This window comes from Prinia subflava, chromosome 19 (assembly GCF_021018805.1).
Source record: "Prinia subflava isolate CZ2003 ecotype Zambia chromosome 19, Cam_Psub_1.2, whole genome shotgun sequence".
In the NCBI taxonomy this organism is placed as follows: domain Eukaryota; kingdom Metazoa; phylum Chordata; class Aves; order Passeriformes; family Cisticolidae; genus Prinia; species Prinia subflava.
The window spans coordinates 13443946-13460253 of record NC_086265.1 but is presented as its reverse complement, the minus strand read 5'-3'; the positions used below and the strand labels follow the sequence as shown (position 1 = coordinate 13460253).

The 16308-nt window shown below is 58.3% G+C and overlaps 1 protein-coding gene across 4 annotated transcripts; it reads right to left on the bottom strand.

Moving 5' to 3' along the window:
* Positions 1–1967: 1967 nt before the first annotated feature.
* On the bottom strand, positions 1968–14646 carry PRODH (proline dehydrogenase 1). Of its 4 annotated transcripts, none has more exons than XM_063416433.1 (14): positions 14152–14646; positions 13423–13535; positions 8051–8085; positions 7597–7746; positions 7399–7463; positions 6925–7041; positions 6703–6776; positions 6354–6435; positions 5977–6069; positions 5332–5487; positions 5021–5196; positions 4842–4940; positions 4376–4464; positions 1968–2908 (listed from the first exon to the last, which is right to left on the bottom strand). In XM_063416433.1, the coding sequence occupies exons 1-14, from the start codon at positions 14644–14646 to the stop codon at positions 2727–2729; spliced, it is 1926 nt and encodes a 641-aa protein (XP_063272503.1). In that variant the 3' UTR covers positions 1968–2726. The 4 variants fall into 4 exon arrangements, with proteins under 4 accessions (XP_063272503.1, XP_063272501.1, XP_063272502.1 ...); XM_063416431.1 differs by having other exon boundaries at positions 13423–13610; positions 14152–14469; XM_063416432.1 differs by having other exon boundaries at positions 5341–5487; positions 13423–13610; positions 14152–14468.
* Between the last annotated feature and the right edge of the window lie 1662 nt (positions 14647–16308).

The following is a 16308-nucleotide window of genomic DNA, read 5'->3' as shown; positions in this document are numbered from 1 at the left end:
GGGAGATAAGCAGCTCCCTCAGAAGATATTGCCAGCTGGAATAAGAGGCTGGAGAAGCTGAGGATGCTGTGGGATAGAGGCGAAGGGAGGTTTCACAGTGCTCTGGGCTGGCTGGCGCTGCCAGGGCCTGGGACACTGCACAGTCCACAGGTAGCACCCACCCTTCCCTCTTCTCCCACTTGTCCCAGCCAGGCTGTTGTCCATGCAGAGCTTGGCCCATGTTTCCCCTCACACCATTATTTGCAGTTCCTGTTTCAGACCCTGCCAGGTGCCATCTCCTGTCTTTCTGTGTTTTGGAAAACACCACAAAAGAAAGAAAACCCCAGCACTGTAGTATTTCTGAACACAAAAATAAGTAAAAAGATGCTGTTTTCTCAATGGCTGAAAAACTCCCATGGCTGCTTTGGTGAGCAGGACTGCACAGCAGGGCATGAGGAGACCTACAATATGAGGTACTTGTCACCATCCTCACTGTGCCCAGGCTCTCAGGATGGGTGCTGCAAGGATAGGGCTCTTTCCCCTTCCAGCTCTCCGCTGCTGCAGCAGCAGCCTTGCAAGCAGCAAGGCTGCAGCACAGGGTCTTACACACACACCGCCTTTCCATGCCTTCTCCTCCCTCAGGACAAGCAGAAAAGAGCAGCAAAAGCTAAAACTGAACAGGTTGGGGAACGTCTGGGATATGGGAGGGTTGGTTGGGTCAGTGCACCCACAAATAAAAGTGGCAGTTGCTATTTTCCGGCTGAGCATGGATATAGCTGTGCCAGGGGACAGTTAGGTGGGATATAAGGGAAAGGTTCTTCCCCCAGAGGGTGCTGGGCACTGCCCAGGCTCCCCAGGGAATGGGCACAGCCCTGAGGCTGTCAAATCCTTCAGGAACATTTGGACACTGCTCCCAGGGCTGCACAGGGTGGGATTGTTGGAGTGTTTGTGCAGGACCAGGAGCTGGACAGGATGATCCTTGTTGGTCCTTTCCAGCTGAGGACATTCTGTGAAGGGTTGTGAGGAACCAGGGATTTGGGGGTTTCAAGGACATCCTGTGCCTTGTGTGGTCAGGAGGCACCACCTGGAGCCCTACACAGCCCCTGCAAACAGGCACACACAATACCACTGACTCAGGCTGCGAAGCTGTCCTGTCCTAGGAAGAGCGCTGGGGAGGGGATTATCTGCAAAAAAGAGGGTCAAGAGGGACTTCTCCTGCCCTACTACACAGATGTCTGGGGGTTTTTGCAGAAGCTCACAGTGGGTAATAGCTGCTCCTGCATCAGCCAGCCCTCTGGGGCACCAGAGGGTGTGCCACTGGCACACTGTGCCACTGTCACAGCATCCTGAACGGGCTGGAAGGCAGCCCAGGGCCTAGAACATCTCCCATCTTCCCTTTAATTCCAGGAGCCCAGCTGCTGCCTGCACCAGTGCTATTTTGGTCCCATGCTCCAGGCACAACTCCCTGCTCCCCTCCAGGATTTTTTTAAGGCAGAAGAGTCTCAGCTAGAGAAAAGGCAGGAAATGAACAGTTCTGGAAAGCCAAAACATCACCCTTTTGGTGTGGGTGGCTGACCAAATAGAAGGACTGACCCAGGAAAAAAGGAGACACTGCCACATCTCCAGGCAGGGAATCCCAGAGATGCCTGTGGTCCTGTAGAGCCCAGGAAAAAGTGCCCTTAATTTGATGTGTGAAAGGTGTGAAAGCCTGCAGGGTGCATGTCCCCCAAATGCAGGTCTGAGGGTGGGGAGAGGCTCTACCATGCTGCCACCCCCTCCTCTGCAGGTAGGGGGATGCCCCAGGGCTCCCAGCTTCCCCCAAACCCATCACAGGGGCTCCACAGCTTCTCCAGTCCCTGTCCCAGGAAGTTTGGCCTCACTCCTTTCCCCAAGCTCTGGCTCAGGCCAAAGTGTGCAGCACTAACCCCCTTTGAGACCATGGCAGCGCCTGGGGACATGTGGCTGCCCAATAACAGAGAGAGATGGGAGCAGGAACAGTTGTGATTTAATCATTTCTGTTCTCTACAAATCCAGTGTACAGCAGAGACGAGCTGTGGTCCAGCTCCTGGTGCTCCCACTGTCCCTGGTCCATCATTAGAACCAGGGGCTGTGGGCAGGGCAGGAATAGTACAGGGATGGGGCCAGCCCACTCCCCTCACCCCTCCTGTTGGATATGTGCCTGAAGATGGACAACCCCAGGCAACTTATCCCAGTGGGATGGGGGAGAGCCTAGACCTGCCCAGGTCAGTGCAAAGCCAGTGAGCAGGCAGTGGCTGTCTGGGACTGGCAACCGGGGCTGATCCTGCCCCTTCAAAGGTCTGGTGGAGCTCCAACCCTGGCAGAGGCTGGAGAAGCTTCTGGCTGAGGCCAGCTTGTCCCCAAGTCACCCAGTCCACTTGGACCTGAGCCCCTGGGCACAAGGCAAGTGGATAAATCACCCTGTGCAATCATGCCAGGGAAAAAAACCGGGGATAGTGTTCATCAAGGCACAGAGCAGACTGGCAGGAGAGCCCCAGCATTTCCCCTGGGACAGCTCGAGAGGCTGTGGGATGGCAGAGGGACATCCCAGGGGCAGTGCGAGCTGGGACGATCCCAGAGGCCACTGGAAGGTGACAGTGGTTAAACAGCAACAAGGACACTTCTCTCCCAGGGCAAAGGGGGATGGGGGAGCTGCAGCAGAACTGGGATGGGGAATGGTGACAGTGGATCAGGCTGAAGGTACATGAGCCCCAGGGCTGAGGCTGGGGTCAGTGGCTGAAGAGGTTTCCTGTGAGGAGACGCCTCTTGACCTCTTTCCAGAGCAGGTCCCGCTCACGGTTTGCCCTCTGCATGAAGCCCCTGTTCTCCTGGGCCCGGCGGGACAGGTAAGGCAGCACCTCGTTCACCGGCCCATAGGGCACGTACTTGTACACGGGGAAGCCAGCCTGGCCTGCAGGGAGAGAGGCTGCGGTCAGGGAAGTGCCGAGAGCAAAAACAAAATGTGCAAAAAGGAAAAAGAAGGTTAAAAAAGGAGGAAAAAAGTGAAAAATATGAAAAGGGAAAATAGGACGAAGATACGTGAAAAGGAGAAAAAGGGGGCAAGGGGGAAAAGAGGGGAGGAAGGGACAGGAAGGAACAAGAAGGGGGAGGAAGGGGGAGAAAAAAGGGGGAGAAGAAGGGGAAAAAAGGACAAAGAAAAAGGGGTGAGGATAAAAGGAGTGAAGAAAAAAAATGGGGGTGAAAAAGAACAGGGGGTGAAGAAAAAAAGGAGGCAAATAAAAAAAGAGGGAGGGAAGGAAAAAAAGCCACCTTCCCTGCCTGCTCTCCCATGCCCTGAGGCTGTGCTGATGGAACAAGGATGGATGTGCAGGAGGCTGTGGCTGGGCACTGGGAGGGGGATCCCGGCAGTGGTGCAGCCTGGTGGGGGGAGCAGCGGTGCATCTCTCCCGGCTCAGCACCAGGAGCTTGGGAAAGCACCAGATGGAGCAGGCCGAGGTCACCAGGAGCCCTGGGAATGTCGGCAGCCGAGGCTGGGCCAGCTCGAGGAGCGTTCAACCAGAAACATCAAGTTAACACATTTTTCCAGCATGACCGGAGGAGGCTGCAGACGGGCGGCCAAGCCCCGTTTCCAAGAGAACTCCAGGACAGAGCAGCATCTGCACTGGACAACTGCCCAGTTTGCTTCCTGCTGCTCTGCTGGCCTTGGGACTCTGCTCTGGACACTGGTGTGGGCAGGAGGAGCAGTCCCTGACCTGGGCTGGGTCCCTGGACCCTTGTGTGTCCTTCTGTCCAGGCCCCTGGCAGTGCTGCTCCGCTGCTTGGGCTGGTGGCTGAGGACAAGCTCACAGAAGAGGCTGGTGCCATCCTGTTAGCAGAGAGCCCAGGACTGACTGTGCACCTCCCATGGAGCAAAGGGACAGCACCAGGCTGAGGAGGTACAGGAGAGGGTTTCTGTCTGCCAGGACCAGTCTCTGCCTCATGCTGGGACACACCAATTTCTGCTCAGACTCCAAAGTGGGAATGTCCCTGTCCAGCCACTACAGGCTCATGGAACGCCAGGAGATGTGACTCTTCACTTATATCCTCATCTACATCTTCCCCAAACCCCATGCAGGGGTCACAACACTCCCCATGGCAAGGCACTGTGCTCAGCCAGTGCTCTATGACAGGCCTTCCTTCCTTCCTGCCTTCCTGCCTTCCTTGCCTTCCTTCCTGCCTTCCTGCCATCCGTGCCTTCCTTCCTTCCATGCGTTCCTGCCTGCCTTCCTGCCTTCCGTGCCTTCCTGCCTGCCTTCCTGCCGTCCGTGCCTTCCTTCCTTCCATGCCTTCCTTCCCTCCCTAGACCCCATAGCTGCTATTCAGGACTCCTGGTGGGGCCAGAGCACCTCTGCCAAGCATCCCCACTCCCATCACTCACCCAGGGGGAAGGTGATCTGGTCACACATGCCCAGCAGCTGCCCGAAGCACACCTTCTTGTCTGAGGGATGGATCCCCAGCTCCATCATCCTGCAAAACAAGCCTCGGTATAGGGGGAGAGCAGACACAGCAGAGCTCACCAGGGCATCAAACCAGAGGATTGGGGATCATCTCCAAATAGGACAGCATGGCACTGACCACGTCCCAGATGGATGCTGGGATGTAGAGCTTGAGGGATTTGTTTTTACAAAAGCCGATGGGATTCTGCAGCCACTGGGGCCACCATGCTGAACTGCAGCTCCAAGCCCCATCTAAAGCCTTGAGCATCAGATGGGAGCCAGGATTCCACCAGATGAGCCCACGGGGGACCTGACAAATCACAGCACATCTCCCTGCATCTCTGCTGAGCCCCCCCATTCCTCCAGCCCCTTGTGCATGCCTCACCACGCTGCCTGCCCAGCACCCACCGGCGCAGGGTGAACTTCACCGTGTCCTCATTGTGAGATGCCACCATCACGTTGGCTTTTTGGCTACGCGTGATCTCCTCCAGGACATAGTCCAGGCACCTGGAAGGCAAGATGGGCCTCTGGTGAGGTCTCTTCCCACTGGGGCAACAGACAGCAGCGTGCCGGGGACTGTGCCCTACCTGTGGTACATCTCGTTGGTCTTCTCATAGGTTGGGTTGATGGGATCCTCGTAGCCCATCTGAGCCGCCCTCTCCCTCTCCTGCTCCATGTAGGCGCCACGCACCAGCTTGGCACCAAAGTGCCAGCCCTCTCGGCGTGACAGCTCCATGTCCCCTGTCACATTGTTGTAAGCCTCCTGTGACCAAGTGGAAGAGATGGCACAAGGTCATGGCTCCAGTGCCACCTGACTGCCTCAGCAGCTGTGCCATTGCACTGCCCTGGCTTCAGGAGATGAGGTCTCCGTGTACGCACGCCGTGCACTGGGACACACCAGCCTCACCCTCAGGTAGCACTGGTAGGTGTTGTAGATGATGGGCTGGCTCCTGTTGAAGCGGCGCTGCGTCTCCACGGTGAGGCGGCTGATGGCCGGCTGGAAGTAGCTCTGCTCCGCATCCACCATCAGCCTCACACCCTTCTCCATGGCTCTCTGGGGGGTGAATGACACACAGGTTGGGTTCATAGTGTTGGTAGAAGGTTAAAAAAATATAATTTCTGGATTGAGTAATGTGTAGGGGGAGGAAAGTAGAGAACGTACAACTGGAACTTGACGCAGCTAGCTGGGAACAAGCGTCAGCTTCTGTAAACAGCTCCATGCTATTGTTTTAACCAAATCAAGTGTAGATCAGGGTAGAAGCGTAGGTATGATTTAAGATAGTAACTAAGGAATAGGATAATCAGTATCTAGGGGTGGGAGTTAGTTAACATGTGTATAATTTAAACTATAAAAATCACGAATCGACTCTGTATCCTTTGGACATCAGATTTGGGTGTATTATCACCCCGGTGTCCCGCGCGCTGGAATAAAGAACCGCATATGATCGCCTCTGTGTGGTTATATGTTTTCCTACGCTAACAATAGGGCTGCCTGCTCCACATGTCCCCCTCCGTGGCTGCCCCAGCCCCAGGGTCCCCTCACCTTCGCAAGGACATCCACGCGTTGCAGCACCCGCTTCATCTGCAGCTCCTCCTCCTCGCTGAAGCGTGACAGCAGAGGCTCCAGCTGCCCAGTCTGAAACAAGAACAGCTTTGTGGCACCCTGCTTGCACCCAGCTGTACCCATGGGGGACACAATCACCCCTGGAGGGAACCCATGGACTGCTGCGCCACCCCGGCTCCCCTGCCCCCACCAGCCAGCACGGCATGACAGGGTGCCAGCCTGGTGGTTGCACACTGTGCTAACAGCATGGGTGAGCTTTGCAGCCACCAGCACCTACTGGAAAGAGCACAAGACCCTTGCCCTGCTCTCACAAACACTCTGGGACCACTCTGGGGGTAGCAAAGGTGGGTACCCACCATTCTGTTTGGGATGAGCAGAGGCCTGGAGAGCTTGGTGCGTCTGTCGAACAGGCTGTTCCAGTCCAGCAGGTCCACAGTGCTGGGAGCAGAGAGCCAGGTCTTTGCTGGTGTCTTGCAAAGGTAGGGGGCTCTCTTATCAGCTCCCAATCCCCACCAGCAGGAAGGACACACAACCTGTGCCACCCTGTCCTGTTTTCTCACCTCCACCCAAACTTTCCCTATGCTCCATTGCTGTGCTGAGCCAGAGCTGGCCTTTGGAGACCTCCCCTTGCTGCTGCCCCAGGGACAGGGACAAAGTCCTGCAGTGCTGCTGCCCTGCAGCACCCCCAGCTCCCAGGCAGCTTACCCGTTCGTGCCCAGGCCTGTGAACCACTGCTGGCTCTCTGCCTTGCTTGCAATGCCGAGGTTGGCCAGTGCCTCCTGCCACCAAAAGAAGTGTCAGGGGCCACAGGGCTCTGTCTGCTTGAGGTGTCACAGCTCAGGGCTGCTCTGGAACCTGTGTCCATGGCCATCTCCAGCAGTGCACTCCTAGAGCACAGCCTCCTCCCATAGGCATCACCTGCCTCACCTGCAGCTTCTCCACCTCCAGCTTTGTGTCCAGCACTGCGCGCCCGGCCTGGCCCTGCTCTGCGGCCATTTGGTGGAAGAACTTCCGCCACTTCCCCAGCACCTCTGAGAACCGCACCTGTGGGCACAGGGCTCCAGGTGAGACACCCAGGCTGGAGCCTCCTGTCCTGCCTGGGCTTTGCAAGATCACACCCCACCAGAGATGCTGACCCCAGAGCAGGGCACCTTGGCTAACCCAAGCAATTTAGACGCCATACATCCCCTTCATGTTGGGACCTTTAAAGTTCTAAGCTCTTTGTGTCTCCCCAGAAGTTGAGGCAGAGTCTCCAGGGGTCTTGGGCTCCCAGAGGACAGGCTGTTGGTGTCCATTCCTCACTGCCATTACTAGAGATGCCACCTGGCACCTGCCCCAGCAGAATCATTATCTGTGCCCTGTCCTTGTCCCACCACACTCTGTCACAGCTCTGGCACTCACCAGGAACTGGGGTCTGGCCAGGGCTGTTAGCTTGATGGCAGAGAAGCCATCCTCTGAGCTGCCACCTGGATGGAACCACAAGGACAGAGTCAACTTGACTGTCAGTCCTCGGGCAGAAGAGATATGGTCCTGGTGGGACTGAGAGATCCTTGCAGACCCCAGCACAGTGGAGCTGTTCAATACCCATGGAGCACTCACTTGATGCATCAATACAGCGGAGGAAAGTCTCCATGTGTTGGTCACACTTGGCTTCGTCAGCATAGAAATAGGTGTGGGCACCGGTGACTCCACCATGGTGATCTCCAAATCCCTGATGGGCTTGGTATTGCTTCTCCCATTTCTCTCCTCCTGTGGTGGAAGAGGATGGAGATGGGCCATGCCCCACCAAGCTCCTACGGCCTCCCCAGGAACTTCCATTGTGGGTCAAGGGGAGAGAGGTCTGGCTTGGATCTCAGAAGAGCCCCCAGCGGGACATGGGCCCTGCTTGCTCTGTGCCCAAGCAGAGGCTGAGTCTTTGCTGGGGGGCAAGACTGAGGCAGGAGCCAGGTTGTTCTTCATCCAGCTCATTTTTTGAGGCTGTGGTATCTGGGTCCTTCCCCCACAACACCGGGCCTGCAGTGCCCGAACCTCCAGGCTATCTCCTGTCACTCACCTCCCATCTCCTTCTCGGCTGCAGAGGTGCGGGAGCTAAGAAGAGAAACAGGAAAGATAAGGGCCAGGTCATCAACCCCCTGCAACCCTATGCTGATGGACAGGGCAGCTCTGAGGCTACTGTGCTGCCATCCCATCGCTGATGGGATCCAACAGGCAGTTGAGATGCCCAAAACCCACCTGTGGAAGGGAATAGGGCTTCACCATCCGTCCTGGGAGCCCTGAGGCAGCACAGTGAGGATGCTCTGTCCCAGGGGTCACAGCTGCTCTCCAAAAGCCCACCCCGAGGCAAGGACAAGGTCAGTCCAGGGGGACTGGCACAATCCATCTCCAACGTGCTCACGGTTCTTGCTGTAGTAACACCAAGCCTCAACTCACTGCCTCCTCACCTTGATGGCACCAGCAGCCAGACCATGAAGCATGTAGCTTCTCCAGACCCTGAGCACATCAAGCCAAGGGTGCCCTGCGATGCACGCTCCTCTGCGATGGCTTCAGCCAACAACTCACAAACAACACCTCATTTTCAACTCCAGCTGACCTCAGATGTCATTTTAAGTCCAAACTCTCTGCCATGGAGATAATAGGGTTCTGACAGGCTGAGAGATGCTGGCCAAGTCACGAGATCTTTCCTGAGCTTGAGTAGCTAAGTCTCTTGCTGACACCCTAACTCCAGATGCAGACCCTGGAGAGCAGCCCTGGGTGGCAGCAGAGACACTTCCTCCAGGAGGTCTCTGCCTTGGCATCCCTCTCCCCAAACTGGCTCTGCTCAATGGGGAAGAAGCACAGTGGGAGGGAAGCAGCAAAGCCACCCATCCAGAGCCAGCAGGCCTGGACAAAAGAGCAGAGAGGCACATGGCATGGTCCCAGGACATGTTCTCCCATATGGAAACCCTGTGACAGGGATTAGGGGTTGCTGAAAGCATAAACAACCAGAAAGAAGCCATTCCTGTGTCCCCCTGGAGCCAGGAACAGCCCCACATCACTCAAAAGTGCCACAAAGCCTGGCGTGAGCCAGGGCAGGAGCAGCTCAAGCTCATGTGAAGCAGCAGGCACCTTATCCATCAGGCTCTGCTTCCTGATTTTACTTGCCTGAGGACAGGGAAAGCAGCTTTCTGTCCCTGAGTACAGAGGGTGGAGGAAAGGAAGGAAGAGAGTTCATACACTCAGAAATGGGATTTGTCAGCAAAGCCCTTGCTATGTGGAAGCTCCCTTTGGAGCAGGTGGCACGGCATAGCGGGCAGCTTCAGCTGAACACTGCTGTGACATGAGGGCACACAGAGACATGGGTCCTGTGGGCAGGGGACAGCTCTGGGCCCAAGGCACACCTTGGGCACACCATCCAAAGCACTGGGGACAAGTGGCTGGAGCAAAGGCACACAGCTCAAATAGCAAACAGCACCCTTGGAATTAGAGCATTTTATGTTCCTGAAGAGAAACACAGCCTTCCCAGCAGCATTCTGCCGCATGACTGCAGCAGCTGTTCCTTCATCCTCTAGGGGGGCATTCAAAGCAGTGCCATGGTGGTGCTCGCTTTGTTCTTCTGCATCAAGCAAAATAAAGGAAGCTCCTTCCAGCTGAAGAAATAACTTTGTCCTGGATATCAGCTGCTCATTTTGCAATATTAATCTTGGCCAGCAAAGCCATTCCCTCACACACCAAGTGTCACCAAACCCAGATTATACCTGACCACCCCTTCTACAAACCCTCAACAAGTGTCCCAGAGCAGGTCCCATCTCCAGGTGCTGTCCAGATGCTCCTGGCAGGCTGTATCCAGACAGGAACAACCTCAAGGGTCTGGGAGCTCACACTTGCCTAAAGCAGATTGTGAGGACTTGCTGGATGGCTGGGAAGGGTAATCCAGCTGACATAGCAGATGGGGCTTTCAGGAAGTTTTGGATCAGGCTAAGTAAACCAGCTCAGGAGCAGCACAAAGGTCCTGCTGTCAGAAATAATCCCTTTGGGCCTGCAGGTTACCTGGAGGGTGCCAGCAGCACAGCATGTTTGCTTTGCTCAGCAGCAAATGGGTCTGGCAAAGGGCATGAGGGATCAGGGAGAGGCTGTCCTTGAATTACTATGTCCAAGGAAAAGACTCGTGATTACATGAAGTCCATTTTGGAGCTATGGGTGGTGCTTAAAATCCCACAGGTAGGAATAAAGCAAAGTTCTTGGCAGAATAGACCTTCAACCTACTCCATGCAGGAGTTGTCAGCACACACCAGCCCAGGACCACCACAGGACCATCTTGGAGCGCTTCAAGCTAAACAGAAGCTTCCCCATGATCCCAGGCACAATGCTGACAGAGCACAGGGCAGGGGTGGTAGCAGCACTGGGAACAGGAGGAGAAGGGGTAGTGGCAGCTCTGGAGCAGGATTGGCCAGGCTGGGGACAGTGATCTCACACTGAGGCAAGTGTCAGATATCCACACAAGGAATTTCTAAAAGAAGCCAAGTCCACTCTCTGCAGAGCCTGAAGACAATGCTAGGGGCAGGATTGTCCCTCCCCTGTGTGAGCACAACTCCAGTCTTGGGATGCCCATGGGCCAGCAATGGCCCCAAGGCTGCTAGGAGGCTACAGCCACCTCCCTCATTGTTTCACCCCATAGGTACCACAGGAACCGTGCCCAGCACTGTCTTTGCACCTCCCACCCAGGGCTGCAGCCTCCAGCTCTCTGCTGCCTGCAGGGCACTTATTTTCCAGCTGTGTCACTATGACCTGGCAGCAGCCTTCAGCACGTGGCTGAGGCCTCCTGGGACAAACTGGCAGAGTCCTGGATACCATCCTGAGCAGGGCAGGCAGGGACCTGCAGCAGGCAGGATAAGCCGGTTCTTGCCCACAGTACCTTGTTGTTTCCAGCTGGAAAGGTTGTGGAAGAGGTGCCACAGCCCATTGCCGGGGTGGAAAGGGCATTTCTCCACCGTTACGTGTGGCTTGCTCCAGAAGAAAAACAGGAGATGCCACCAAGAGGCCAAAACACCCACTGGCTGCTGTGGTTTGTAACTCCACTTCCTGCCTGGCAGCAGCACAATCCTGAAGCATTCACCAAAGGGAAGGACACAGCTCCAGAGTCCAGCAGCCATGAACCCAGGACTGCCCACCCCTTTCAACCACATGCAGCTCAACTCAGCATCAGCCCTGGCAGAAGCACTGAGAATTTGGGATTTTACCCCAAACAGAGCCGGGGAGGGCCCAGAGTGATGGTTGGCAAGGGACATCATTCAACATAACCCTTCCAAAGCCATCCTGGGCTTGGTCCCGTTCGTAGAATTATAGAACATCCTGAGGTGGAAAGCAGGAATGAGGACATCAAGTTCCACTCCTAGCCCTGCAGAGGACAACAATGCCACCCTGTGTTTGATTGTCCCTGGAGAGCCTGTTCAGTGCCCAACCATCCTCGGGGTGAGTACTCTTCTGACGTCCAGGCAAACCCCCCACTGGGGCTTGGGCTGAGATGCATTGAGAACTCTCTTGGGTGTGAATGGCTCACACAGCCCAGGCAGAACTCACCTAGCCAGGAGTACCACACGTGCAAACCCCAGATCTGCAGCAGGGGGGGAGCAGCACAGCCCAGCCAGCTCAGAAACTGCTGGCACCCATCAGCACGAGGGATACAGGTACAGGCAGGGCCTGTCTAATAGACTTCTATAGTCACCCACAGGAAAAACCTTGGCCCAGGCACAGCTAGGCATGGAGGGAAGCAGTGCCAGCCTGGCAGCACTGGCACTGCTGGCTCAGCCCCATGGGAATGCTGAACACTGCCCAGAACATGGCTGTGTGTCCAGGGGAGAAACACCTGGCTACACACCTTCAAAACACCCACTAGGTAGTTGCCAGGCAACAGCGGGATGCTTTGAAGCTTTTCTAGAAAAGCCCCAAAGTTTGCAGCCCACTCTGGGATGGTGCAGCCCTGCCTCCCCCCCTCGCAGCTCCTGTGCCCGCACGGCCCTCACCAGTGCCTGCTCCCATCACGGACTCACAGACCCTCCACTCCCGGGGGTGTATCACAGCGGCGGCAGTGGCAGCAGTGGCAGCGAGGGGCACTGGCACCCGCCATGGCCCATGGGGGTCCCCGATAAGCAGTGCCCGGGTGTGGACCAGAGATTAAGCTCCCAGCGGCAGCACCTGCAGCACCACCCAGACTCACACCCTGCTCGCAAACCACCGTAAAAAGCCGTTCCTGCTGTTTTTAACACCACGTGACAAGCATACGACAGCCGGACGGTGTCCCCAGCTGCCAGCAGGGAGGGACTGCCGCTGTGCAGCCCTGCCCTGGGGTCGGCGCACAGCCAACCAGTGTCCTGGGAAGGGCCACCCTCGTCGTGGGTGGGGGTACAGCGCTCACCCGTGACCATGGGGTGCCGGCCAGCGGCCCATCGATCCGGAGAGCGCAGCTGACCGGAACTGGAAACTGAATAATGGAAAGTTACCGGCAGCTTTGGGCTGGTGCCAGCTCTTGGCAGAGGGCGGGAGGCAGTGAAGGCTGCTCGGGACTACTGGCAGTGCGGCAGCACCCCAGCTTGACAGAGATGGAAATGGTGGAGGGTGGAAATCATGAAATCATGGAATTGTTAAGATTGGAAAAGAGCTCCAAGATCATTAAGTCCACCAAAATGTGGGAGGCAGCACCCCACTGTTTGTATGGTGGGGGATGGAGGGGGCAGGAATGGGCAGCAGCATCCCAATGGTGGGGAGGGGAAGGAAGACTTCGGGAGTGACAGCAGTGCTGTGTGTTGTCTGTGTGCAGAGGGGTGGGGGGGACACAGTGCCCCAGGGGTTAGGGAAAATGGGATGTGGCTGGCAGCACACAAGAGAGAAGATGGAATGGAGGGGGTCAGCATCCCATAGGAGATGGAGAATAAAGGTGGGAACCCCTTCAGTGTGTGCAGGAGGGTACAGCACTGCTGGGGACGGGTTGCACTCCGGTGTGTGCAAGGGAATAAATGGGGACAGAGGAGGTGCAGCAGACAGGGGGCAGCACTCGGTATGTGCAGAGGGGCAGGGGGAGTGATACAGCCCAGTGGGGGCCCAGCACCCCCGAGCGCTGGACACAGCCCCCGCCGTGTGCAGGCAGGCCACAGCCCCCTGCCGTTTGCGGGGTACTCCATGCCCATGTGCTGCGCACGGCCACCCCCCGGTGCGGGGCAGGGCCACCCCCCGGGTGCAGGGCACGGCCACCCCCCCCTCCCCCCCGGTGCGGGGCAGGGCCACCCCCCCCCCCCCCCCCCCGGTGCGGGTTATGGGCGGTGGCACAGGGGGGCGAGGCCGTGACGCAGAGGGCTCGCAGCCAATGGGAGCGGGGGGCTGGGTGGGCGCAGCCAATGGCAGCGTGGCCAGGGGCCGCCCCCGCCCCGCCCCAGCCGCGGGCCCCGCACTCACCGCCCGTCGCCCAGGTCCTCCTCCACGCTGTAATCCAGCACAGCACCCACGCCGAAGGCCTGGTTCCGCCGGAGCAGCGGCTTGATGGCCTCCTGGTCCTCCCCGGCCACGAACTGCCCGTAGAACGTCATCTTCATCAGCCGCTCGAAGAGCGTCTGCCCCAGTACCCGCTGGCACAACTGCAGCAGCTGCGGGACAGCGGCGGCTCAGCACCCGTCCCGCACCAGCACTCCCGAAGGAAAAGTCCCCGTGACCCAGCATTGGCATCCCCCAAAACGGGGACCCCCCGGCCCGTGTCCGAGAACTCCCCAACACGCGCACCCTCAGACGGAGAGTCTCCCCGGAAGGGTAATGACACGTCCCGAAATGGGCACCCCTAGGGTGAGAGCCCACCCCCCACCCCCCCAGCCCAGAACCAGCACCCCCCCGAGTGAGAGTATCCCTGACACCAACATCCTGCAAAACAGGTACTCTCCCGAATGAAAGATGCCCCCATTTGGAGCAGTCGCCTCTGTAGCGACAGAATCCCCATCCGCACCGCCACGTCCGGAAGGGGCACTCCCTCTCCTGGGACTCGCGGTCCCAAAATAGAACTCCCCGGAGCAAGAACCCCTTCCAGAAGGGGACCGACACCTCCCGGAGCGCGCGGCCCGTGAGCCCGTAACTCCCCGAACGGGGACAAGTCCCGCCCCGGAGCACCCCCCACGCCGGACCCCTTCCTCCACCCACCTCCCGGTTGTGCTGCACCAGCGGCTCCACGGCGCACAGCCCCAGCACCACCAGCCCCCGCAGCAGCTCCGCGCTGCTCTTGCTGCGGAACGCCTCGCGCGGATCCCCGAAATCCACGGCGGGCGGCGGCGGGCCCCGCTCCGCGCCTCGCGGAGGAGAGGCCGGCCCCGGCCGGGGTCCCGCGCCCGCCGCCGCCGGGGAGAGCCCGCGGGGGGCGGCGGCGGGCGCGGTGCGCGGGCGGCTCGGGGGATCGCACCGACGAACGGCGGCGCGGAACGCCCGGGCGGCGCTCGGGAGAGCCATGGGCACGGCGGGGCCGCCGCCCGCCGCCGCCTTAAGTACGGCCCGGGCGGGACCGCCCCCGGGCCCCCAGCTCCACGGCGCCGCTCCGCCCCGCCTTTGGCAGCGCTCTGCTGCCACCGGAGCCGGCCCCGCGTCCCATTGCACCGGCACCGGGACAGCGACCGGGACTGCGACCGATTTTGGGATCGGCATTGGGCCCGGCAGCGGGACTGGGAATGGGACTGGCACTGAGACAGGCATCATCACGGCCATGGGGATGGGAACGGGGATCGGGATCGGCGCTAGGACTGGGTCTGATTCCGGGTCTGGCACTAAAGCGCAGACAGGGACTGGCAGCAGGACTGGGAGCCGGACAGGCACCAAGACTGGCACTGGAACCACAGCAAGAAGCAGCACTAGGACTCAGACTTGGACAGGGGCCGGGACCACCACCAGTACCGAGATTGGCACTGGGACCAGGACTGCGACCAAGACCGACACTGGGATAGGTACTGGGTCGAGGATAGGAACCGGGACTGGCAAGGTCACAGGGGCCAGCACCAGGACTGGAACCACCCTGCCCAGCACACCCCACTCCCTCAGCCCCCTGCCCGGTGCCTTCCCTATTCCCATCCCCTTGAAACAGCCAGTCCCCAGGGCACCTCTCTCCCCAGAAGCCCCAGGAAGGGCCTGGAGGGGCAGGTGCAGCTCAAGAGGAGCCCTGGGTGAGGCCTGAAGGGAACTCTCTTCCCTGGAGCAGTGCTGGGTGTGGGGCAGAGGGCCTCATGCCCTTGGAGGAGCCCTTGGGAAAATTATGAAGGTCCAAAGGAAGCCTTGAAGTGGTCCCTTAAGAGGACCTGTGGGGAACACTGGGGCCAACCCTGCAGGGCCAAGGGGCTACTGACTGATCAGGGCAGCCCCAGGGAGGGCCAAAGGATGTCTCAAAGGGTGCTTGTTCCCTCGTAGCCATCCCTGGGGCAGGCTGTAGTATGTTCAACCTTTGAAACTGGAAACACTTGGAGAAGGGATCTTAGACCTGTGGGACCTGTCACGGGAGAGATATTTCAAGCCCCTGTACTTGCTCCTCCTGATGTGTGCATGAACGCTTGGGGGTTTCAGCTGAATCCTCACTCATATGGTTGGGGTCCATGGGTGCTTGGGTTGCTTGAGACTTGGCTTGAGACTTGGCTGCCTCATCTTGGGCTGGGGCTGTTGGGCTTCACCTGCTCCGTGGAGCCCCGGAGAGGGCTGACAGGACCTCGGGATCTTCCCAGGCAGGGCGAGTGCCTGTCCTGCTCCTGGCAGGCGTTTGTCTCAGCTGTTCCTCTCTGGCACACCCAGTGCTGAGCTCCGGAAATCACTGAGCACCTTCCCCGCGGCCAGAAACGCTCCCGAGCCTCGGCTTGAGAGATCAGGTACCTCCCTTCCTTTTGGCAGGATTGTTTCACAACAGCATCACAGCTGCATTCCTTCCCTATACCCTCATCCCTTTTCTGTGCCCTCATCCCTTTTCTGTGCCCTCATCCCTTCTCTGTGTCCACTTCCTTGCCCACTTCCTCTCTCTGTGCCCACGTTCCTTCTCCATGCCCACCTCTCCAGCTCCGTTTCAAGTGACTCCCGGAGGATGACTCTGGGCTGATGCAGAGCTGTCCAAATCCAGCTCCTCAGTGACATCTTGTGCTGGGAATGCTTAGCGCAGGCAGGAGATGGGAAAATGAGTTCCTTCAATTGTTTTTTCCTGCCCTCCCCAACACTGACATTGCTGTAACCGGCAGTGAAACCACGGGGATTCCCTGGCCTCATTTGTAAGGTTTTCTTTGGGAACATCTTGTCCTTCCACAGAGACAGCCGGACAGTGGCATTGCTTTTGACAGA

Bases quoted from the DNA above. Each gene is read 5' to 3' on its own strand.
- PRODH (XM_063416433.1), bottom strand. From the start codon at position 14,646: ATGCCGATCCCAAAATCGGTCGCAGTCCCGGTCGCTGTCCCGGTGCCG. The intron at 5,197-5,331 runs GTGTGTCCCAGT...ACTTGGTCACAG, and splicing joins GCTACCTGAGGGTGAGGCTG to GAGGCTTACAACAATGTGAC. The intron at 4,941-5,020 runs GTAGGGCACAGT...CTTGCCTTCCAG, and splicing joins ACCAACGAGATGTACCACAG to GTGCCTGGACTATGTCCTGG.